This window comes from Microcaecilia unicolor, chromosome 9 (assembly GCF_901765095.1).
Source record: "Microcaecilia unicolor chromosome 9, aMicUni1.1, whole genome shotgun sequence".
NCBI lineage: Eukaryota > Metazoa > Chordata > Amphibia > Gymnophiona > Siphonopidae > Microcaecilia > Microcaecilia unicolor.
In genome coordinates this window covers 47639504-47664322 of record NC_044039.1, presented here as the reverse complement: position 1 = coordinate 47664322, position 24819 = coordinate 47639504, and the positions used below count along the sequence as shown (strand labels likewise).

At 44.7% G+C, this 24819-nt stretch overlaps 1 protein-coding gene across 1 annotated transcript in view; it reads left to right on the top strand.

Annotated features, from left to right (window-relative positions):
• Window positions 1-24819, top strand: part of IQSEC3 (IQ motif and Sec7 domain 3) — a 192972-nt gene that overhangs the window by 77690 nt on the left and 90463 nt on the right. The window contains exon 3 of the mRNA XM_030214368.1: window positions 2055-2216. Coding sequence (XP_030070228.1) covers window positions 2055-2216 — 162 coding nt within the window. The remainder of the gene's footprint in view (window positions 1-2054; window positions 2217-24819) is intronic.

Genomic DNA, 24819 nt, shown 5'->3' with positions numbered 1-24819 from the left:
AATACTGGCCAGATATTATATAGTGGAGGTCCAACATGTAAGGGTTGCTAAGGAATACTGAAATGCAGAACAAATGATTTTATATATTTTTTATTTGGTTCAAGTTACTGCTCAAGGTGGGTTACAGCCAGGATAAACACAGTGAGGCCAGTATACACAGGGCTGGTGCAACACAGTAAGCATGATAAGCATGGCAGGGGCGCTAGTGTCTGGGAGGGTACCAGGCAGGAATGGAGCCTCTACCGAGAACCAACAAGTGAAGCGGAAGATATCCAGAAGGACCATACTGAAGTCACAGATGTTAAAAGCCAAAATAATTTATTGGGACTCTACACCCCTTAGGGCTATGGTAGTGGTGTACAGTTGTGGGGTGTGGGTTTTGGGGGGGCTCACCACCCAAGGTAAGGGAGCTATGCACCTGGGATCAATTTGTGAAGTCCACTGCAGTGCCCCTAGGGTGCCCGGTTGGTGTCCTGGCATGTGAGGGAGATCAGTGCACTACAAATGTGTTTTAAATTAAGGTGCATTTTTGGCCACTTGGGCTAGTATTTTATAAAGAAGGTGCCTATTTATATATAAAATATCTTAAAATAGGTGCCCTCCACAGGTGCAGTCTGGGCTCCCTGGCTGTTGCCTCCATCCACATGCATACGCTTCCTAGTTGGAATGAAAATGAACAAGACTAGTCTTGGGGCTGGGAAGACACCTTCATTGTATCCCTGAAATGCTGTTATTTGTGTTTGATTCATTTATCAAAGCTCAACGGGATGGCTCTGACTTCAGTCTTACCGGACAATCCAGTGCATTAGTTTTGTAAGAAGTGGGACAATCATCTAATTTGTTAGCATCACAGAAGAAAACCCTAGCTTGTTCCTAGAAACCACCACTTCACTGATAGATCCCTGACACAGGTGCTGTGTGCTGAAACACGGCCCGTGTCAGGTCATTTAGGAAGGAATTGATGTTCAAGCTGTATGAATAAAGAAACTGTGTCCCGATTTTGAAGGCCCTTGGTGCTTTTCTTTGATATTATGTTTGTGCTATCACTTTTAAGTTCAGTAGCCTAGGGAGGGAACCCTCCCTCCCCCCCCCCCCCAAAAAAAAAAAACATAAGTCCAAGAGTAGGGAATCTCAGAAAGGAGGGGATCATCTGAGAGGGAAATGAAAGGGGAGGGGATAGATGAACCTGGGAGGAGATAGAGAAGGAATAACCTAAAAAGGGTGTGGAAAAGGATGAACTTGGAAAGGTAAGGGGAGTGCAACCTAAATAAGGAAGAGAGAAGGATGGTTGAAAGGAGCTAGAAGGAAGTACATGGAGTGAAGATGGGAACAAGCAAGGTGTATGAGAGCAAAAAAAAATGGGAGACAAGGATGGAGAAATGCATGTGAAAGAGAATGGGTCAAAGAACAACCTAAAAGAGGGGTAAAGGAAACTGAAAATGGAGGAAAGGTAGCGAGAGCAACCTGGAAGGGGAAGAGATGGCAAACAGAGGAAGATGACATGAGAAATAGGGCAGAGGATGATCAATAAGAAGGTGGAAGTGGAGAGAGAAAGAAAGAGGCTAAATAATAAATGGAGAGTTGAGAGGGACCTGAAAATTTGCCCATATGCTGCAGCAGGGTACCTCATTTAAAGGTTTTGAACACCACTGAGTTAATCTAGTGGTGATCATTCTTCTAACACAGGGACAGGCAACTCCAGTCTTCAAATGCCACAGTTAGGTCAGATTTTTCAGGATATCCACAATGAATATGCATGAGATAGATTTGCACACAACTGAGGTAGTGCATGCAAATTTATCACATGCATATTCATTGTGAATGTCTTGAAAATCTGACAGGTTCTCACCAGAACATTTTTAAAATAGATGACAGCCATTAGGCTGGTAGTCTGTGCTTCTACAGTATATGTGGCTGAGTTATCCCAGGGAACCTCACAACATAAAAATCTCTTTAACCTATTTTTCTACCATTTAAACCAAATTTAACCTGCTGAATTCCAGCTAGAAAGCTAGTTTTGACATTAATGATTCATGAATGCTTCTCTTTTCCAGAAATCCAGACAAAGGAATTCAGTTCCTGGTATCTCAAGGCTTCATTCCAGACACTCCAATTGGAGTAGCACATTTCCTGCTCCAGAGGAAAGGGCTCAGTCGGCAGATGATCGGAGAGTTCCTAGGAAACAGTAAGAAGCAGTTTAATCGTGATGTCCTAGAGTAAGTGTCTTTCCATATACCTCTATCTTCCTCAAACTCAGTGATATACTAGAAGAGGCTCTTGGGGGCCTCTTGTTAAATCATTTTGGGGGCATTTCTATAACTAGGCACCTAGATGCCTAGATGCAGAATAGAATGTTAGCACAAGTTAGCATTAATGTGCCTACATTTAGGTGCACCCACCTACACCATGTCAACAACAGGTATAAATGCACACACCTAAATGTGGAACTTTAGCATGTAACTTACAGTATTCTGTACGTTATGTGCATAAATGTTGGTCCGGCCCATGCACTTTCCCTTTGCAATCATGTACTAAAGGACTCTTTTACAAAGTGGCGATAGGGCTACCTCAAGTGTAGCATGCACCAAATCAACACTACCGCCCGGTTAGTACACCCACCTGGCGGTAATGTCAAAGTTGGCATGAGCTATTTCCTGTGGTAGAAATATTTCTACCATGGGGTGGGGGTGTTCCTAGCAGTAATCGGCAGTGCGGCCACATTGGCACATGCTGCATAAGTACCACATGTATAGTGCGTGTGTCCTTACTGCTAGGTTAATGGGTGGCGGTAAGGGCTCAAGCAGTAAATATCTGTGTTCTACCTTTAATTCTAGTGTACGGCCATTTACTGCCCCCATTGAAAAAAAGCTTTTTTTCCCAAATGCAGTAAAAAATTGGCTCTGCATGCACCAAAAGCACACGCCCACACTAGCGCAGGCCACTTTTTACTGTGGCTTAGTAAAAGGACCCCTAAGTGAGTTGCACACATCATTTATAGAATAGTACTGTGTAAGTGCTAGCATTAATTAATTTTAGCACAAAAATGGCACTTACATTTAGTGGCTAGAGTTATAGAATGAGGGAAATTATGCAAAGTTTGTCTCTCAAAGTTATGCAAAGTTTGTCTCCCAAAGTGGAGCAGAACTGGCAAGATCTCATTGCTAAGAAACCGGTTCCATGTCACCGCTCTGAGCTTTATGGTCTCATTAGTTCAGGCAAAGAAAGGGACTTAGGTAAAGCAGTGGCGTAGCAAGGGGGGGGGGGTCCACCCCGGGTGTCAGCTCGGGAGGGGGTGCTCTCTGCCAGCTCCCCCCCTCAGCGAATCGACACCCCCCCACCTTTAAAAAGAATATCGGGAGTCGCGCCTGCCCTGCACGTACAAGAAATGTGGATCGTCGGCTCTTCTCTCACTCTGTCCCGCTCTTGCGGAAATAGGAAGTTGCGTCAGCGGAGGGCGGGACAGAGCGAGGGAAGAGCCGACGGTCCACATTTCTTGTACGTGCAGGGCAGGCACGACTCCCGGTATTCTTTTTAAAGGTAGGGTGCGGGAGCTGGTCGTCGGGGGGGGGGGGGGGGGTGTCATCGTGCTGCACCCGGGGGAGGGGGGTGCAACGGCAAACTGCCCCGCCCCAGGTGGCAGCCCCCCCTGCTACGCCACTGAGGTAAAGTGATCTATTTATACCTATCTGTGATATATATCACAACGTATGACCAAAGCATGTATTGCTACTACTATTACTTATTATTTTTATAGTGCTACTAGATGTATGCAGTGCTGTGAACAAACACGTAAGAAAATCTCTGCTTCACAGAGCTTGCAATCTATTCAAGACATACAAATAGGACAAATGAAGGATTTTCAGATCCAGATGTTTAAGTATTTGCTATGTCGTCTAAACGGATGAACACACAAGGCAGTGTACAGACTATAAATAAGAAAAACAGGAACACCAATTAATTAATAGGACAGGACAGACAGAAAGGAATGTAGAAAAGAGAGATCAAACAAAGTAGGGCTGCAATTAAAGGTATGCTATTTATTTATCTTTTTCCACAGCAGCTCTTTATGACCTTGGGCTAGTCACTTAACCCTCCATTGCCCAGAGTCACAAGGAGCTGCAGTGGGCGGAAATAAAATAGCATACCTTTAATCAAGCTATTAAGTGTTATTATAAACTTTCATCAAAATGCAGCCCTAAATAAACTAAAGAATAAAAAGTAATGAAAAGATAAGAAATACAAAATACAAACTGACAAACTACAAATTAAAGAATCTAAAACTGCATGCAGAATAGCTATAAACAGCTTTACAGTTTTCCACATCCTTCTTTGGAAATGCAGCCCTAAAAAAAGATTCTCACCAACATACTGCCAACTCCACTGTGCCCTTGAGTAAAAGTTGACTCCTGGTGACCACATAATAAGGGGGACCCCCCCCCCCTTTTGTGGCTTTTTTGGCATGATACAGGAATGGTTTGCATTGCCTTCTCCTGAGACACGGAGGGTTAAGTGACTTGCCACAAGGAGCCATGGGATTGGAACTTGGTCTGGTTCCCAGCCTGTTGCTCTAACCATTAGGCTACTCCTACACTCCAATAAGGGATTAGGGAGTTACATTTATTATGGAAATGATTAAAACAAAAGACTACCTCTACTTTAGGAAGCAAGTGAAAGCCTGGCTTCTCTCCCAAATCTTTGATGGAAGAAGCAGCTAACCAGATAGTAACACACACACATTGAAAATACAAGTCCGGAATAATTGCATAATAGGCTGGAAAGATATATGCCAAACAGGCTTTGAGATCAAGTCAAGATCTATTACTGGAAGTACCCACCTTGAAGGAGATCAAAGGCCAACGGCTGAGATCCAGGATGTTTTCAGTTATGGCTCCCACTTTGAGGAATGCTCTGCCAATAGATCTTAGGCTTGAAATTAGTGTCCTTAAATTTCAAGAAGGTTGAAAGCTTGGTTTTTCCAGGATATGATTTGATTATTGTTTGTTATTTTTTTCTAACTTGTTTATTCAAGCTTAGATATGATATGCTGCATGGGTGAAATCAGATTTTGTGAACAGATTATGTGTAGGCATTTGTTTTTGTATAATTTGATTGTGAATGTATTTTATTGTGAACTGCTTTGAACAGATATTCAACTCTATTTAATAGGCTAGGAACAGCTCCTGGCCAGTTAAATAGTGGTTAGCCAGTTAACTGCTAATATTCATCAAAAGATAGCCATTTATCTCCACTGAATATCACGCGATATAGCAAGTTAGTGCTGATATTCAGAACTGGGTTAAATAGACTGCATAGCGCTGAATATTGGCCTAACAGGCTAAGTTCCGGCGTTCAAAAATGAAACCATATATTCAATGACGGTCACTGGAAATGGCCCGGCATTGAATATCTGGGGTTAGCGCCAAACGTGGCACTTATGTGGACTGCCTCCCACCAGCTGAATATTGGCCCCAAAGACTAACATTGGCTGCACTTACTGCAGCCAGTGTTGCTTATGACATAAACATCTTTTATGACTCCATGTGAATTTTTTTCCTTGTTAATCATACTTATCAAACTCCTGTTACTCTATCTTATCTGTGGAGTGGAGGAGTGGTCTAGTGGTTAGAGCACAGCTCAGTGGCATAGCAAGGGGGGGGGGGTGGGGGGGCGGTCTGCCTCGGGTGTCAGCTCAAGGGGGGTGCTCCCTGCCAGCTCCCCCCCCGGGTGCAGTACGATGACACCCCCCCCCCTCAGCGCATCAACACCCCTAGACCCAGTGCCTACCCTCAGCTCCGTCCAACCAGCTCCCGCACCCTACCTTTAAAGAAATCTCGGAAGTCGTGGCGAGGCGAGGCGGCGAGGCGAGGCGCAGTGCCTCACGCCTGCATGTAAAACAAGTGTGGATCGTCTCATCGGGCCTTCCCTCACTCTGTCCCGCCCTCCGCTGACGCAACTTCCTATTTCCGCAAGGGCGGCACAGACAGAGTGAGGGAAGGCCGGATGAGACGATCCACACTTATTTTACATGCAGGCGTGAAGCGCTGTGCCTTGCCACGGCTTCTGAGATTTCTTTAAAGGTAGGGTGCGGGAGCTGGTTGGACGGAGTTGAGAAGGGTAGGCACTGGGTCGGGGGGGGGGGGGATGTCATCGTGCTGCACCCGGGGGGGGGGGGGGGTGCAACGGCGAACCGCCCCGGGTGGCAGCCCCCCTTGCTACGCCACTAGCACAACTCTTGACATCCAGAAATGGCCACTTTAAATCCCACTGCTGCTCCTTGTGATCTTGGGCACGTCACTTAACCCTCTATTGCCTCAGGTACAAACTTAGATTATGAGAAGGACATGGAAATACCCAGTGTACCTGAATGTAACTCACCTTCAGCTACCACTGAAAAGGTGTGCGCAAAATCCAAATAATAAAAAAATATATATATGTTCCACCTTTGCTTACTCCCTGTGCTGTCTGTTAATTTAAAACATCTTGATGTAAATAGCTAAGGGGTAGATATTAAGCAGGCAGCAGTGAGCATTTTCTAGCCACCATGGTGTTATTCCTGAATATTCAATGCCGGTTCATGTTGAGGTACCAGCATTGAAGATCCAGGTTTATGTTGCCGGCTATCTCTTATGCGACTAAGTGCGATATTCAGCACATAACCATCTAAGTGACATTGTATAAATATAGGACTGTGTTTTATGCAGTCTGAGTTGGTCGGTTATGTGCTGGCTGCTCACAAAGTAGCCGACTTTCATTTTAGCGGTCTGTGGTGATATTCATTGGCACTAACTGGTTAGCTGTTGCTGAATATCAGTGGATAGCACCACTCAAGTGATTTAACCAGCCAGGAGCCCAAAACATAGCTGCCAGGCTGATATTTGGTAAATCACCTTTCGAAAGTGCTAAACCCCTCCGAGAAAAGCTGCACTGGTTCCCAATCAAAGAACGTATCATCTTCAAAATCTGCACCTTTGTCCACAAAATTATCTACGGCGTAGTCCCAGGATACATGACAGACCTCATAGATCTACCAACCAGAAACAGAATCGGACCATCACGATCATACCTAAGCTTACACTACCCAAATTGCAAAGGACTTAAATACAGAACAACTTATGCATCCAGCTTCTCCTACGTAAGCGCACAACTATGGAATGGACTCCCAAAAGCTGTAAAAATAATTCATGACCATCTAAACTTCAGAAAATCACTAAAAACCAACCTCTTCAAAAAGGCTTACCCCACCGATCCAACGTAAATCTCAAGACCCAGCAACACAGCACAACCAACGATCGTAATGGACAATATACAATCTTCATCCCCTTCGACCTTCAAGGTGCCTAACACACACCTACGTCATTCGACCACAATACAACCTTGTATTTGTTATCAACCGACTGGTGAACGCCTTTATGGTATTATGTAAGCCACATTGAGCCTGCAAATAGGTGGGAAAATGTGGGATACAAATGTAACAAATAAATAAAATAAATAAATAAAATTGAATATTGGCCACAGCACCGGAAAAATACCGCGGCAACAGTACTGCAACACTGGTCCTTAATGCTCAGTGCTGATGACATGCACAATTCCCAGGCATACGTGCTATTCTATAAATTGTGCATAACTTTAAGCATGGCTTATAGAATAGCGCTTTTTTTTACTGCCGATTTGTTTTGGCACCATATGTAGAATGTAGCTCTTGATGGGCAGTGCAGCGTACTGCTTTGATCCCAGAATTTGTGAAGCAATATACCCAGGGCTTTTTTCATGCTAGTATGCACTGGTATAGTGTACTGGCACCTTTTCTTTCCTTGCTTGCTCATCCCCTCATCTCACGATTCCGTAGGTGCCCAGTATAAGAAGCTTGGGGAGGCTAACCAGCTCATAATCGAAAGTGATCGCCGGCCATTTCCCGACACAAATCGGGAGATGGCCAGCGATCTTGGAAAAGCGGCGAAATTGGTATAATCGAAAGCTGCTTTTTTTGACAGCATCGCCGCTTTCCCATTGCCTCGCCAGCGAAAGTTCAAAGGGGCGTGTCAGCGGTGAAGCGAAGGCGGGACATGGGTGTGTATGGGCGTGGCTACCAGATAGCCGGCTTTCGCCGATAATGAAAAAAAAAATACGGCGTTAAGCAGTATTTCGCCGGGTTTACTTGGTCCTTTTATTTTCATGACCAAGCCTCAAAAAGGTGCCCAAACTGACCACATGACCACCGGAAGGAAGCAGAGATGACCTCCCCGTACTCCCCCAGTGGTCACTAACTCCCTCCCACCCAAAACATCCCACTTTAAACATTTTTGTTTCCAGCCTGTATGCCAGCCTCAAATGCCGTACTCACCTCCATGACAGCAGAATGTGTTCTGTCCTCCGACAGCCTTTTCCTGTGATGTGGCTCTGGTGTGAGTGTGACACCTTTTCTGTTATTTGCACTGCAGAGTCACATCAGCAATGCATTGTGGTGGGTGTAGGTATTGGTAGTTGGTAGGCTCTACTCCCCTGGTGCTTTTCCCCTGCTTACTGGGTCAGAGTGTGCCCTGTTTTGCTTCCTGTTGTAGTCCATGCGGTAGTGGCCATTTTTGTAAGCCAGTTTTAGTTCCCTTTCCTGTGTTACCCACGTTAGAGAACATAGTTCTTACCTTGAATGGTGCTGAAAGAGGGCATTGTACACCATTGTGCCAGCTCTGACCTACTGCTTATCTTAGTACCAGGGGACTCTTTGCCAGTGGGGCACAACCTCTGATCTGCAGTCAACTGTGAGTAAACGTGCTTATTCAAATAAAGGACTTTTTCAAAGAGATTAGTCTTCAGGTGTCAACTGGTGTGGCAAAGTTATACAGCAGCAATAAGTCCTGGAGGCTGTTTGCAGGTCCCTGGAGCAGTTTTAGTGGGTGCAGTACATTTGTGGGTAGTGGGTTTTGGGGGGGGGGGGGGTTGGGGGGCTCAGCTCCCAAAGTAAGGGAGCTATGCACGTAGGAGCGTTTCTGAAGTCCACCGCAGTGACCCCTAGGGAGCCCGGTTGGTGTCCTGGCATGTCAGGGGAGCCAGTGCACTAAAAATGCTGGCTCCTCCCATGGCCAAATGCCTTGGATTTGGCCGGGGTTTGAGATGGCCGACATAACTTTCCATTATCGCTAAAAAACGACGCCGGCCATCTCAAACCCCGGCCAAATCCAAGGCATTTAGCTGGCCGGAACCGTATTATCGAAACAAAAGATGGCCGGCCATCGTTTTCGAAAATACGGGTCTGGCCAGCTGTTTGCGGCACCGCCAAAATACATCACCGGCCATGTATTTCGCCGGCACCGTTCGATTATTCCCCTCTAAGCCTCCCCAGCCACAAGCTCCTAATTCTTACCAGGCCGCTGTAGGTGCCTTCATCACTCTCCCTGGGTCCAGCACCTCTCTTTTTCCCCTCCATCCTGGTTACATTGTTTCTTCCCTTTCCTTCCAAGTTCCGGCATCTGTCCTTCTCCCTCCCTCTCTCCCTGCAGTCCCTCTAAGTTTTTCCCTTTTCTGCCGGTATCAGCAGTGCATCAATTAAATCAGCCTGCCTTGGGACTTTGGGTCTTCCCCTATAATGCATTCAGCCCTCATTGATACAACTTCCTGCTTCCACGAGGGCAGAACGTGTCAGAGGGAAGCCCAAAGACTCGAGGCAGGATGATTTAATTGATGCAGTGCCACTACCGGTGACAAAGAGAAAAAGTGAGAGGGACCACAGGAAGGGAGGGAGAGGGTGGAAGGAGAAATAGGAAGAATGCTGGAACCAGGAAGGGGGGTGGGGAAGGAAAGGGGACAGACACTGGAACCGGGAGTGATTGGAAAGAGAAAGGAAAGGGATGCTGGAACCGGGAAGAGGGGAGAAAAGGAAAGGGAACAGATACCAGATCTGCCAAATGGAGGGATAAAAACATGTGCTAGGAGATGCTGCTCTACTGGATGGGGGGAGGGTGGATGGACAGACTGGAAGAGGCACTGGACATAGGAGTTAGAGGGAGAGGGAGATGCTGGACCAACCAGGGGCTCAGAAGGAAGGGAGAGGGTGAGAGAGACATAGACTAAAGGAAAGGACAGAAAGTGGGGGGGGGGGGGGGGGGGGGGGGGACACTGGACCCAGGAGGGAGAGAGGAGGAAAGACACTGCACCCAAGATGGAGATATAGAGGACTGGGGGGAGTGGGAGGAAGGGAAAAGAGAGCAGAGAGGCAAGGGGAAGAGATATTGGGCTTTGATGGGGCTTAGAGACAGGGAAACAGAAGAGCAGTGCTGGACAGAAAGGAAAAATGGGATACACAGGGACAAAGTTGGTCAAGGGGGTGAGACGGATGTTGATCACAGGGGGGATTCTGATTACAAAGGAAGGGATATGGACTCAGGATGGAAATGCAGGACAGGTTAAGATAGGGATGCAGAGGAAAGAGAGGGAAAATGCTGGATGGAAGTGTAAAGAGAGGGGCAGATGATGGGAGGAGAGAGAGGTGAAATGCTGGATAGAAGTAGGAAGGAGAGAGGGGAATTGTGAATGGAAGTGAGGAAGAGAGATAGGGGAAATGCTAGATGGAAGATGGGCAAGCTGTAGGTAGACACAGAGGGGCATAATCGAACGCGAACGCCTATCTCCATGGGCGTCTATGTCTGAAAACGGGTACGTGAAGAGGCGGGACAGACCGTATTTTCGAAAAAATGGACGTTTTTGAGCTGGGCGTTTGTTTTTTTTTTAGCGATAATGGAAACTAAAAATGCCCAGCTCAAAAACATCCTAATTCGAGCCATTTGGTCATGGGAGGGGCCACGATTCGTAGTACACTCGCCCCCCTGACATGCCAGGACACCAGCTGGGCACCCTAGAGGTCAGTGCGGTGGACTTCAGACAACGCTCCCACATGCATAGCTCCCTTACCACGGGTGCTGAGCACCCAACCCCCTCCCCCAAAACCCACTACCCACAAATGTACAACACTACCATAGCTCTTAGGGGTGAAGGGGCACCTACATGTGGGTACAATGGGTTTTGGAGACCTCCCATTTACCAGCACAAGTGTTACAGGTAGGGGGGATGGGCCTGGGTCCACCTGGCTGAAGTGCACTGCGGTACCCACTAAAAGTGCTCCAGGGACCTGCATACAAGCAGGCACACCAGTTGACACCTGAAGACTAATCTCTCCGAAAATGTCCTTTATTGGAATAAGCATGCTTACTCAAAGTTAACTGCAGATCAGAGGTTGTGCCCCACTGGCAACGAGTCTCCCTGGTACTGAGATTAGCAGTAGGTCAGAGCTGGCAGAATGGTGTACAATGCCCTCCTTCAGCCACATTCAAGGTAAGAACTAAGTTCTGTAACGTGGCTAACACGTGAAAGGGATCTAAAACTGGCTTACAAAAATGGCCACTACCTCATGGACTACTGGAAACAAAACAAGGCACACTCTGACCCAGTCAGAAGGGGGAAAAGCACCATGAGAGTAGAGCCTACCAACTACCAACATCGTGAGCATTTGCCACAAGCTAGTGGAATCACGGAGCCCAATACACTACACCCACCACAATGCATTGCTGATGTGACTCTGCAGTGCCCTTAACAGAAAAGGTGTCACACTTACCCGAGAGCCACATCAGAACCAGGGAAAGGCTGTCACAGGATAGAACACATTCTGCTGTCATGGAGGTGGGTACGGCATTTGAGGCTGGCACACAGGCTGGGAAAAAAAGTTTGTAAAGTGGGGTTTTTTTGGTGGGAGGGGGTTAGTAACCACTGGGGGAGTCCGGGGAGGTCATCCCCGATTCCCTCCAGTGGTCATCTGGTCAGTTGGGGCACTTTTTTGGGACTTGTTCGTGAAAAAAAAGGGTCCACAAAAAGTGACCCCAAATCACGGTAAAAACGCCTTTTTTTCTATTATCAGCTAAAGACGCCCATCTCTCCTCGGCCGATAACCACGCCCCAGTTCCGCCTTCACCACGCCTCCGACACGCCCCCATCAACTTTTCCCGTTTCCGCGACGGATTGCAGTTGAAAACGCCCAAAATCAGCTTTCGATTATACCGATTTGGGCACCCACGGGAGAAAGACGCCCATCTCCTGATTTGGGTCGCAATATAGGCATTTTTCTCTTTCGATTATAAGCAGGACAGTCAAAAGAAGGAAATTGAAGATTGGATAGCAAGAAAGAAATAAATATGGACAGAGGCAAAAAATAATTGAAGAAAGCTGAACAGAAAAAGAGGAAAGAAAAATGACAAACGAACAGGAAATCCTGGCAATAGAGTTAAGAGAAGATGAGAAAGGTAGAAACTAGAGACTGGGACCATCGCAATTGGAAAAAAGTATGTGGCTAGACAGCAAAGGTAGAAAAAAGAATTTTATTTTTAGTTTAAGAAAAAGTAGTGTGGTAGTTATGTTAATTTTTTGTTTTGTTAATTTGTAATGTAGTGAATGGAATATGTCAGTTTTTGAAATTTATGTCTGCTATCTTTATAGAAATACAAGAGGAAAATATTTTTGTTTTTCTGGTGTTGTCCTGCATGTCAGAGTCTGGTTTTGGAGGTTTCAGCTGAATTTGTGTCTACATATTTTATTAGTTTATGGTCACTCTTAGGGGTTCTTTTGTTGGACCTAGGGACTGGTGTACTATTTTCAATTATGCTTTTTTTATGTGCACCATGGCTGGTAAAATAGGTATGACTACTGTAGGGGCAGAGCCATATATAGTGACCCCACCCTCAAGGTTGGCCCTGTATGAGTATCGGTACATTTTTTCCTACAAAAAAGCACTGAATATACCCCTTGTTACTCCCCCCAAACTCCATCTGTGATCTGTCTCCTCTTCCCACTGCTTATGCAGTGCTCATTCCTTAGGCTCTCCATTTGGCCTATTTATATCTCTTGTGGGATATATTGGAGGAATATTTTTATTTTTCTGAAAAATGGGAACAGTGTTACACTCTATTCCCCCTCAATTCAATCTCTGACCATAGCTCCTCTGAATATATGAGCTGCCAAGGGAAAGCAATTTTTAAAAGAGAGATTTTCAGGTTGGAATTGCTTGCCACCACAACCACCTCCCTTTCCCCATCCTTCCAGTCAAATACCTCATTTATCCCAGTGACTGCAGGGCTGGAAGAAAACAGTAGATACCAGGTACCCCCACATCTGACCCACTTCAATAATATCACATCTCCCAGCCAGTGCTAATTGCCTGGGTCAGTTGTGGGAAGCAGTTGATTCACAGTTTTCAAAGTTTATGTTTGTAGTTTGAATCTATCCTCTTTCTTCTGCTTGCTCACAGCTTTCTGTTTCTTTCTGTCCTTTAGAACTCGTTTCCTGTCTTTCATTCATTTCTTTAACATTTCCTTTCTTTTTCTGCCATGTGTATACCTCTTTTGTATGTAGGCTGTCTCTCCACAGCTTGTTACCTTCTCTTACCTCCTCCTAATCTCACCCCTTGTCACTTCCATCCCTCCAGGGCCGCCGAGAGGGGGGGACAGGGGGGACAAAAGTCCCGGGGCCTGGGCCTCCAGGGGGGCCCGGGGCCGCCGGGCCCGCCCTCTGTCGCTGCCTGGCCCGCCCTCCGTCACTCCCAGAACTAACCTTAAGCCTCCTTTCACTTTGCAGCAAGCAGCAGCAGGTCAGGCCACTTCTTCCTTCCATGTCCCGCCCTCGCCTGATGTAACGTCTGCGAGGGCGGGGCACGGAAGGAAGGAGGAGAGGTGTGCCCTGCCGCTGCTTGCTGCGAAGTGAAAGGAGGCTTAAGGTTAGTTCTGAGGGCCCGGCCCGATAGCAGGTGGAGGGGGCCTGGCAACCTCGGGGGGGGGGGCCCGGCGATCTTGGGTGGGCGGCGACCTCGGGTGGGGGGGGGCAGGGGCGGCCTTGTCCCGGGCCCGGCTCCAGCTCTCAGCGGCCCTGCATCCTTCTCTTCACTCTTTAATGCTTCTTCCTTCCAACACAATCTCTTCTCTTTTCAAATCCATTTTCTTCGCCTATGTCCCCTAGCTGCCCCCTCCTCTCTCCCAGTCCTCTTTATCTCTCTTCTTCCCTTGATTAACCAACCTACTTCTATTTGTATCATAACCCATGCCTCTACTCCACTCTTCAGCTGCATTCCCTTCAGCTCCCTCTTACAGCCCAATCTCCTTCTCTCAGGCTCCAGACTTGGGTTTCTTTACTGTCTGGAGGCCCACCCTTCTGTATGTCTACTTTTTTACCTGTGCTATTAAGAATTTCCACCCAACTTTTTTTCCATACTGCTCTTTGATTCATTTTGAGTGTGGTCTGTGGATGTATCACAGATGATTTTCCCTTCAATCCAGCTCTGGCAGCATTATCACCTGAGCAGAAAAGCTTGAAAATAGGTCATTACAGTCAGCTGAGCACATCAGAGCCCCTGCATGCTGCAGCTGCTTCCTGCTGCCAAGTAACCCTTTTACCACCTCCCTGAATGCAGCCTTATCTACAGCTGCTAGGTGTCTCTGAATAAGAATGATAGAAAATCTCTGGATAGTTTCCACCCCCAAAAATTGAATATAATGCACAGGGGTTCAGGTACCAAGTAGCTGCTTGCTTGCATATGTAATTTTGCCTGCTTGATTTGGTCTCACTTGGAGGTTAAAGTAAAGAGATTAAAAGACTAATAATTAAAGGGTAATAAAACGCTAAGAATAAACATACTGCTACAAGGTGAGAATCAGTCTAAACCAGAGAAAGAACAAAGGGAGAGATAGAAGACAGATGGGAGATGCCGGGGTATTGGACCACACAAATCCTGTATTTATATATATTAGAGCTACAGAGATTCCCCCCACCCCAAGAGTCATAACTAAAAGACATAGTAACATAGTAGATGACGGCAGAAAAGACCTGCACGGTCCATCCAGTCTCCCATCTGTCTTCTATCTCTCCCTTTGTTCTTTCTCTGGTTTAGACTGATTCTCACCTTGTAGCAATATGTTTATTCTTAGCATTTTATTACCCTTTAATTATTAGTCTTTTAATCTCTTTACTTTAACCTCCAAGTGAGACCAAACCAAGCAGGCAAAATTACATATGCATGCAAGCAGCTACTTGGTACCTGAACCCCTCCCCCTCCCAATTGCTAAAAATCTTCCTTTTAGTTTTAGCATGTATAACATCCTTTTTTCTTCTAGTATTTTGAGGGTTTTTTTTTTTTATATGGGTGCAGGTCACACACACTTTCTGTAGGCTGCTGTTTCGCTTTTTTTTAATCCCTCCAACCCTGTCCCCCTCTCTTGTATCCCCAAAAAATGATGAGCCAGTTTCTCTCCTGCTGCCAGAGTTTTGGGCTTCATCCAAGATGATGACAGGCCAGCAAACCTTCTCCTTACTCTACTCACTCCACATCTCTCTCTTTTACCCCTCTGAATCTCTATTATTTCATTCCCCATCAACTTTGTTTTCAATTTTTCACTCATATCATCTCTCCAGATCCCCTTTTCCAGCTCTTATGCATCACAGCCCTCCATTGACAACAGTCACTGTCTCTTTCCTCTTCATCTAGAACCCTGTCCACTCTCAGGCCCCCACAACCCCCCCCCCCCCCCCTCTGTCTCACAAGCATAATCTACCTCTTTTGCCTTTCCCACCTGACTAATTTCAATTTAGCAGTGGCTGCAACGTGCTTCACAGCAGAGCTTATGAATCTTTTTGTGGCCAAATAAAATTGTGTGACCTCTTAGAGGTGCAAAATAATGACTGATACACCTATGGAGAACCCATCCAGCTTACGATGCCAAATGCGGGTTTACGATCCCATTTGGGATCCTGACTCACACTTTGGGAAGCTCTGATCTACAGAGACAGTAAATCAGATCAATCATTACTATTCCATTGGAGGCCCTCTTCTTCCTGTCTCTCTCACTCCTTTTTGACCTAGAAATGCTGCGCATGGGGAGGCACACAAGAGTTGTTCTGCATTATTGTACCTGTTACACAACCACGCCTCATAGGAGCCAACTTTTCAAAATGATTGGGGGAACTATACCCAATGGAAATTACCCCTCCGTGGATACAAAGAGTTTGCTCAATAATGGAGATGCTCAAGCACTGACAGCCTCCATAGAGCTGGCTCCTACACTGTACTTCTCACACTAGTTATTTTCTGCCATTTTGGGGCCTATAGCAGGAAATGAATGAAAAAGTATATGAACTCTACCTCTGTCTTTGAGATTTAGCTATTTATTTAAATCAATTTATAAACCGCTTATCTGCAATTCTAAACAGTTAACAAAAGAACATACATAAAATAATGCACATAAGTTGAAATATACATAGAATAAGGTAAATATGAGGAAACTATGCAATGTAATAAGAACAGTTTGGGTAAGAACCGTTACAAATACGTCATCATACAATCAATTAAGAATATTGAGACTGCTAAGCTAGTTTTCATTTATGTATTTTTTCTTCTCAGACTCTTTCTTTCTCTTCCTTTACACTCTCCCTGGCTACTCTTTTCTACCATCTCTCTTTTCATCCCTTCAAAATGTCTGATGAGAGAAACATGGGCCAGGCAGAGCAGCAGCTATCATAAAAGGAATTGGGCTAACTCTGCCTGCAGAAAAGTTGTCTTTTCCCCCTGTTCCCCACTACACATTTAGGCCCTCCAGTTGTTCTTACTTGCTGCTGCTTCTGTTCTACACAGTTAGAACATCAAGACCCTGTGGCAGTACTCACTCAGGCAGTCTCTGGCCGACCCATGGCACTGTTTTGTTCCTCTGCCAGACCTCACCCTTCTGATGCAACTTCCTGTTTTCAGCATGCAGAATCTGGTAGAGGAAAGGCACTGTGGGTCAGCACTGCTGGTGATATAAGCAGACCTGCTTTCAGCAGGAGACTCCCGCCTTTGCAGGTCATTTCCCGCTGAGAAATCGGGATCTCCCGCTGAGTGGCCTCCCATCCAGCAACAGCAGGAAACGCCTTCATAAAGCACCATCTCCTGCTACCACTGATCCCATGCCCCACGGCAGCAGGAGATGATGTTTTATGAAGGCTTTACTACTGCCACTGGATGGGGAGACAACTCCTGTAGCTGCGAATCAGCTGTGTTGGGGGTGGAGAAATGGGTGGAGTTGTGGGTGGAGATGAGTGGAGCAAGGGGCGGGGAGGGGCGGATCTCGGGTGGGCTGAGAGCAGAACCTAAATATCCCACTGAGTGGATCAGCCCCCTTGGAATCTCTCTATATGGCAGGTTTGGAGGGTGGGGGGCTCACAGGGAGTCAGAGATGACTGAATCGGAGGGGGGAGGGGCAGAGTGGATGAAACTATGCCAGATTCAGGGGAGTGGAGGCAGTAACGCAAATTGTAATCCCCATTGCAGGATTACAGTTATCACTGCAAAGTAATTAATTATAGTAACGCCATTACTATAGTTAATAAGTAGTCAAATGCTTAGTTAATTACTAGGAAAAATAATTAACTACAGTAATGCATTACTTGTAACGTGATACCACACAACCCTGAACCATGGTTATATTAGATTCTTGTTATACTGCCTTTCTGTGGTACAATCAAAGTGGTTTCAAGGAGAGAAGACCAGGGCCAATTTGAGGGGGGAAAAGGAATCTAGAAGGGGCAGAAAGTTGAAAGAAACAGAGATCTTATTGTGTTTTTCTGTGACTTAATTGTTAAATATCTAAATTATACCAAAAGATGTATTCAGTTTTAGGTCCTCTGTTGACTCTTCATCCAGCTAATGGGTTTGGTGCATTGCCTTTGTCTGTTTTTTGTCTTCATCTTGGCAAATGTTTAGTTCAAGGAACATTTAATGCTTGAATTAGCTTTGTTAAATTTTACATCTGGAAAGGACTACTTTGTTATTATTAAATAGCATGACAACTGCTGCCAGGAGTACAGCTAAATATGAAAGGACTGGGCATGTGTATGTAGCACATGAGGAAGCAGCAAGGATGGGAAGCGAAAAAAAAATCAAAGGTGACTACCATCAGCATCAGAAAGAAAAAAAACCTTGACAGGATGGAAAGATAAACAAACATTTTGAACTCTCTCTCTGTTTCTTTAAACTGCCTTTGATTGCATCTGCGATCACCACCTTGAAGAAAGAAAAACACCCTCTCCAGAGAGAAGATTAATTGATTAGCTTCCCTCTGTTGTTCTGTTTCTCATTATGTATTTCCTAAGGTCCTTTTCTGAGTACTGTGCACATGAGGGACTGAACTGAAAGCATTCATCCAGCCTACATCCACTGTGCTAGAGGAGGGAGAGGGAGAAGAGGCAGCATAAATGCATTGGAATCTATAATTCAAAAGCATGAGTGCTCTATTGGGGCAATTCTATATAGGACGCTTAAAGTTAGGAGCCAAGGAAATGTCTACTAAGATAATATTCTATAATGGCATTTGGTGGTCCAGATTCTATTATAGAATAGAGAGTAAGTTGGCTTTTGCATGCCAACATGTAGGTGCCATCACTTATGCCATGTAAAAGGGTGGTAAAAGGGGCCTGGTGCGTGGATTTGCTGTACGCCAAAGCCCCCTTTACCACAGTGGGGTTTTTGTGAAAAAAGGAAATGGCTATGCAGTAAGTATATACTTGCTTTGCAGCCATTTCCTGGAGGAACCCTTACCGCCTCCTATTTACTGCCGGGTAAGCCCTTGGCGGAAAAAAATAATCATTTCCATCATGCTGGAAATGACACACGGTGGGGGCAGCACTACTGCTGGTTTCCATGGTGAGCTGGTGGTAGTGCTAGATTGGCACACATCAAAGCAGCGGTAGCTGTACAGCCATTTTGTAAAAGAGCCCCTAAATGTCGGCACTTATATGCGCAACTTACAGTATTCTATAAGCTTCATGTGTAAGTGTATGACCCACCCATGCCCTGCCTATGCACATGCCCCCCTTGTACTTACATGTTAAAGCACTTAGAGGTCTTTTACAAAGCCGCTGTAAAATATGGTCTGCGGTAGTGTGGGTGCGTCTTTTTGGCACGTGCTGGGCCACTTTTTACCATGGCTGGGAAAAAGGCAATTTTTTAATGGGTCTGGAAATGGGCATGTGCAAAAATTAAAACTAGCGCACGCCTATTTACGACCTGAGCCTTTACCACCAGCCATTGAGCTAGCGGTAAGGGCTCATGTGCTACCCATGTGGTAACCATGCAGAACATGCCAATGTGGTTGTGCTGCCGATTACCACTGGGAACACCCCCCCCCCCCCCCCCCGCGTGGTAGAAAATAGAAAAATTATTTTCTACCACAGGATTCGGTGCGCATCAAACTCGGAATTACTGCCCAGTGTACATGCTGCCACAGCAGTAGTGATGATTTGGCTTGTGGTACCCGCACGTTAGGCTCTCAAGGCTTTGTAAAAGGGCCCCTTAGGCACTACCTTATAGAATAGCACTTAAGCACAGTTACGTGCTTGTTTGGGTGCATAACTTCCATTTTAGCGCCTAAAGCTACCTGACGAATTGGAACCTATCTTTTTGGTGAACTATATAAATTAGGGGGTATTATGTTATCTGTGTATGCACTTCTCTGTGCATTTGTCTGAAGTATACTGTGCCAATATGTATGAGGTAGAAATAATTTGAATGTATATATTGTAGGAGAACAGAAGGGAAGGCGATATATTGAAGGAGAGAAGGTTGAAACATGATGTATACATGATATAGAAAAGATGACCATATAGGAATGGGAAGTAAGGATGAATAAATGGTAATAGAAATAGCCAATAGGAATGTGCAGCCAGAAAAGTTTTGTTTCAAGTTATTTCCTGCATCTTTTCTGGAATCGTTTTGTTTGTGGGGTTTTTTTCTTATATTGTCATAGGAGAAGGGTACATACTACTGATGACACATGAAAAACACAAAATTTCATGTTTTTTTCTGCTCATTTTCATTTGCCAAAGACATGAAATGACATAGGATATGTCAATTGACATTTCCTGTCTGAGAATTTTAAACAAATGCACAATCCTAAGCTAGCACTGGTCAGAGTCAATGGATCAAATAATTGTGCTGGGTTGATGGCATTTATGCTTGGGGAAGCAGATGTATAGTGATGTATTGAAACATTTTCATTTGGACGGAGAAAAATGTGTAGAGAAAGTGAAAGTTTTCTGTTATGTGGGGGAGCTGAGATGTCTGAATACAGGAATGTGATGCTAGGAATGATGAAACTGGGCTTACACAGGCAGGCAATGTGAAGGTGAGATGAAATGATGCTTAAGGAATGATAGCATTTAATCCAAAATAGTATGTGTGAGGGAGTGAAAGTGAATTCACATAAGAGATTATGATGTGCATGAAGCAGAACATAGGGTTATTTTAAGAATCATTTCTGTGGGTAAAACGGTGCTTTAGCTATGGGAAATTGGAAACGGGTTTTTAGAAAAGAGTCTACTGTATATGAAGGTAAAAGTAAATGCAAAGGTTTATTATTGATCATTTATTTTGGTTTGCTAAAGCCAACTTTTTCACAGTGTAAGTCAAGCTGGTGTAGGCAGGGGTGGCCCGACCATTAGGCCACCCGAGACAGAGGCCTCAGGCAGCACTCTTTAGGAGCAGCATCGTGGCATTTTACCTGGCCACGGTGACTTTCCAAGCCCGGCAGTGGCCACCTGAAGGAGCTTCCTGTTTCACTCAGGCAGCTGCAGTAAAGGGAAGAGGCAAGTGCAGGCAGCAGCAGGACAGTGTATGGGAATCGCTTTTGCTGCCGCCGGGCTTGGAAAGTCACTGTGACCATGTAAAATGCCAGGGGGGGCATCTTGGCCAGGGGGGAGGGTGGCATCTCGGCTGGTGGGGCGGCATGCAAGCTCCGCCTCAGGTGGTATCTTACATTGGGCTGGCACTGATGTAGAATTAAAATGTCTAAAGGAAAGGAATTGCATATAATATAGGAAAGCAATCAGTCCTTCAGTAGGATCAAATATACACCATAGTGACTGGTTGCAAATTTCCTCCTGCTAGGTAAATCTCAATAAACTGTTGTGGTAATGTGACCTGCCAAGGAGGCAGGGAGCCCTCAATAAATAAAGCCAGTCAAAGGATTGCAAGTAGAACAACACGTTTATTTAAACTCTGAAATAAAGATTTCCCAAGTCTGCGCTCTCCACAGGCTGGACACCTTAACCATACAATTACTTGGAGCTTTTCTTTAAGTCCCTGGAGCACTGTCCTTAAGAGGCTCTATTCTTCAATATACACTATTTTCCCCTCTTGTTTCAGGGTTCCTGCTGCCGGTCCCAGACACAGCCCCCATGGCATAAATACATGGTCAGTTCTTCTTAATTCAGGTTCTTGTAGTCTCCCTGTGAAACAGTTTCACAGGGTTAGTCAACACTCGCTCTCCTAACTCTGGACTTACCACTCCCAGCCTTAGTGCACACCATTGCACCATTTCCCACGCTAGAAAAATAGGCCCCTATTTTTTAGTGCAGCAGTTACCCGGCAGTAATTGGGCAACGCCAGGTGCTGCCCAGTTACCGCCGGGTTAGCATGGGATCCATTACCACCACCTCAGTGGATGGCATTTAGTTCTCTCCCCGCATGGCCATGTAGTAAGTGAAAACTTACCACACGGCCATGTCTTTTTTCAGCCTTTTTTCCCACTGTGGTAAAAGGGCCTCAGCGCATGGCAAAACTGGCCCCTATCACTAGCACAGGGCCCTTTTTACCACAACTTAGTTAAAGGGCTCCTCTGAAGTTTTAAGAAAATTTCTCCTACCTCTGCTTCTGGCAATTACAGGGTAACAATCTCTGCTCCTCTCCCTCCGGCTCTCCCCAGGTATTACAGCCAAGAGGAGCACCTTAGGAGTCCTCTGCACTCGGGGCCTCCTTGATCTGTTCAACCTCGGGGCATTTAACTCCAGCCTGGTCTGAGCCCTACCCCTCTGACTCAGCCTCAGCAGACTAGTGCCACCTGTTGGAAGGTGGCTGAACTGCAGGGAGTGCTCTTCACTATACCAGCCACTCCCTCATACTCTTCAACCAGAAATTGCTCCTTGTAGGCAGTCAAAAGCAAGGTTAAAAAATAGGTCTTTAGACCTATCTTAAATATTTTATAGGATGTCTCCAAGCATAGGGAGAGAATGATCCCATTCCATTAAAATAGGGATAGAAAACAAAAAAATGTACTTTTTCTGGTAGATTCCCAGTAAGCATGGGAAGCGCTCAGAAGAACTAGTCTATAGTCATTAGGCATATTTTCAAAGCACTTAGCCTTCCAAAGTTCCATATTGTGACCCAAGTTGAAATGTAGGAATGTAGGGAATTGCTAATGGTACAAGATAACTGCTTCTGTTACAATTTGATCTGTCCATAGTATTCAACCTGATAGATCAAGACCTATTACTCTTTCTTTTAGATTTAATAGGCATATCTGGAAAAGTCCTCAGTTTTCTCTTGGATAGATCCTAGGTTTTCTCTTGGATAGATCCTAGTCTGTGAATTGGGTAAATATTGTATCAAATAGCAAGTCAGTGGGATGTGGAGTCCTGCAAGAGTCTCCGCTCTCACAGATACTTTTTAATCTAGTTATGGCAACCTTTGGTCATTCACTGGAACAAAAGAGTGTATAGTAGTACACATATGCTGATGATATTACACTATTGGTTCCTTTTGATTATTCTCAATATCAAACATCTCTAAGACAGGATTATATTTCTTTGGTGGAAGAGTGGGCAAATACAGGAAGGCTAAAACTTAATCCATTAAAAACTAAAATGATATAGTTTGTCCCTCCTTCAATTTTATCTCCGGCTTCTGAAATCATTGTCCATGGAGAACACTTTAATCTAGAGTCATCATCTCTTCGAATGTTAGAGATTATATTGGATTCACATCTGTTGATGAAAGTCCAACTAACCAATTTGATTCAGAGTATTTTTTTTTTATAAATTAAAGAAATGAAATCAGGTGAAGCACTGTTTTCAGTCTGATCATTTGATACTCTTAATTCAAGTTGTGGTTCTATCTTCCATCTATTATTGCAATCTATTATATGTCTGTTGTACTGAAAAATGTTTTGATTATTTTCTACAAAATGCAGTGGCTAGAATGATTTTTGGTTTGAACCATCAAGCAAGAATAACTCCTCTCTTATGTAAACTTTACTGGCTCCCTGTTCGTGCTTGTTGTAAATTTAAGTTAGATACTATAATATTCAGATTAATTCATGGTATGGCCCTGAGTTACCTTCTAGGTTACCCAAGACTCAATGATCTATGAATAATTTGTTACTCCTTTTCCATCTGAATACAAGATACATTTTAAATAGTCTTTTACTGCCTCTTTCCCAGTCCATAGTCTGCTATTGAGATAGAAATGGAGCAGTCATTGCTTTCCCTGGGATTGGTAGCATGAAATGTTGCTACTAATTGGGATTCTGTCAGATACTTTTGACTTGATTTGGCCACTGTTAGAAGCAGGATACTGGGCTAGATGGACCATTGGTCTGACCCAGTATGGCTATGCTTACGTTCTTATGTACATGAATGTTGAAATCACCTAATATAATAAGGTTGGGGAATTTAGTAGTGTTGGCCAACATTTTGTACACAAGGTCCCATTCTGCAGTTGTAAGGGAAGGTGGGTAATAAATAGAATGTGTATTAAAGAATGAAAGGAAACTTCAATTAAAGAATTTCAGCGTATGGAAAATCAGGTCCATCATGTTTGTACATTTACCCTGCACATTTCTTCTTGGAAAAGCTACCCACACAAGCTAGTAGGAATATTTTGCTAGGGTATTTATGTTTAAGTTTTGTCTGCTTTATGCTTGATTATGGATGCTTTTGTAATCTACCTTGATCAATGTTTGGTAGTCTTGGAGGAATAAGAGCACAAATTTAAATAAACAAACAATTAAATAATTGTGTACTGTGAATTATAATCTGGCAATATTCAATGTGCAAGTACATGCATACTTTCATTTTGAATATTTCTTCAAAGGCTATGCATATAAAATATCCATTAGGAATGGGCAGCCCAAAATATGCTTTTTTTCCTGCATCTTTTCATTTTTTAACAACCTGAAATGACATGGGATATGTCGTTGACATTTCCTACATCATTGCTAGTGGAAGCCCATCCCCTAATATCCATGACCTTTACACCTATCCAGGAAATCTTAAAATCACCCTTTAAATATAAGAGAACATAGATTCACATGCATGAAGAGGATAGTGGGTGTGCAGGATGGTATAATTGTAAAGGGCAGATAAAGAAATAACGAAAAATAAATGATGCTTGTAGGTGAGATGTACTGCAGAATGCAGCTCTAGGGCATAGATATATTGTGACATAAAGGGGAAATAAAGTGTGTGATTTTGTGGGGGTGGATGGGGAGGCAATGATACATACATAACGCAGGGTGAAAGAAAAGGAATAAATGAAGGGGCTGAGTCATTAAAGTCTTTCCTGACCTTAGGCCCTGATATTCAAAGGATTTTTGCTTCTGACTTTTGAGAGTTATCTCCTGGTCTCTTTGAAACTTTAACAGAGCTGAATGCCTCACATTTATAATCAAAATGTCATTAAGTAGACTTTAGGAACATAAACAGTGGGTGGTAACAGGGAGACGATTTAGGCAGTAGCCACAGGGGGCCTGGCCCCCTCCCCAATTTGGGGGGTGTCCCCAAGCCCTGCCAGCAGAAGCTTTCCTGCAGCGATATTCGCTGCTGTACTGCCTGCCCTGCTTCCCCCTCCTCTGTGCGCATGTTAGTTTTTAATGAAATTGAGTATGCGTGTGCTTCACACATGCTCAATTTCACTAAAACCCAGCCTGCGCATCAGAGCAGGAAATCAGGGCAGGCAGTGCAACATCAAATATCACCACAGGAAGTCTT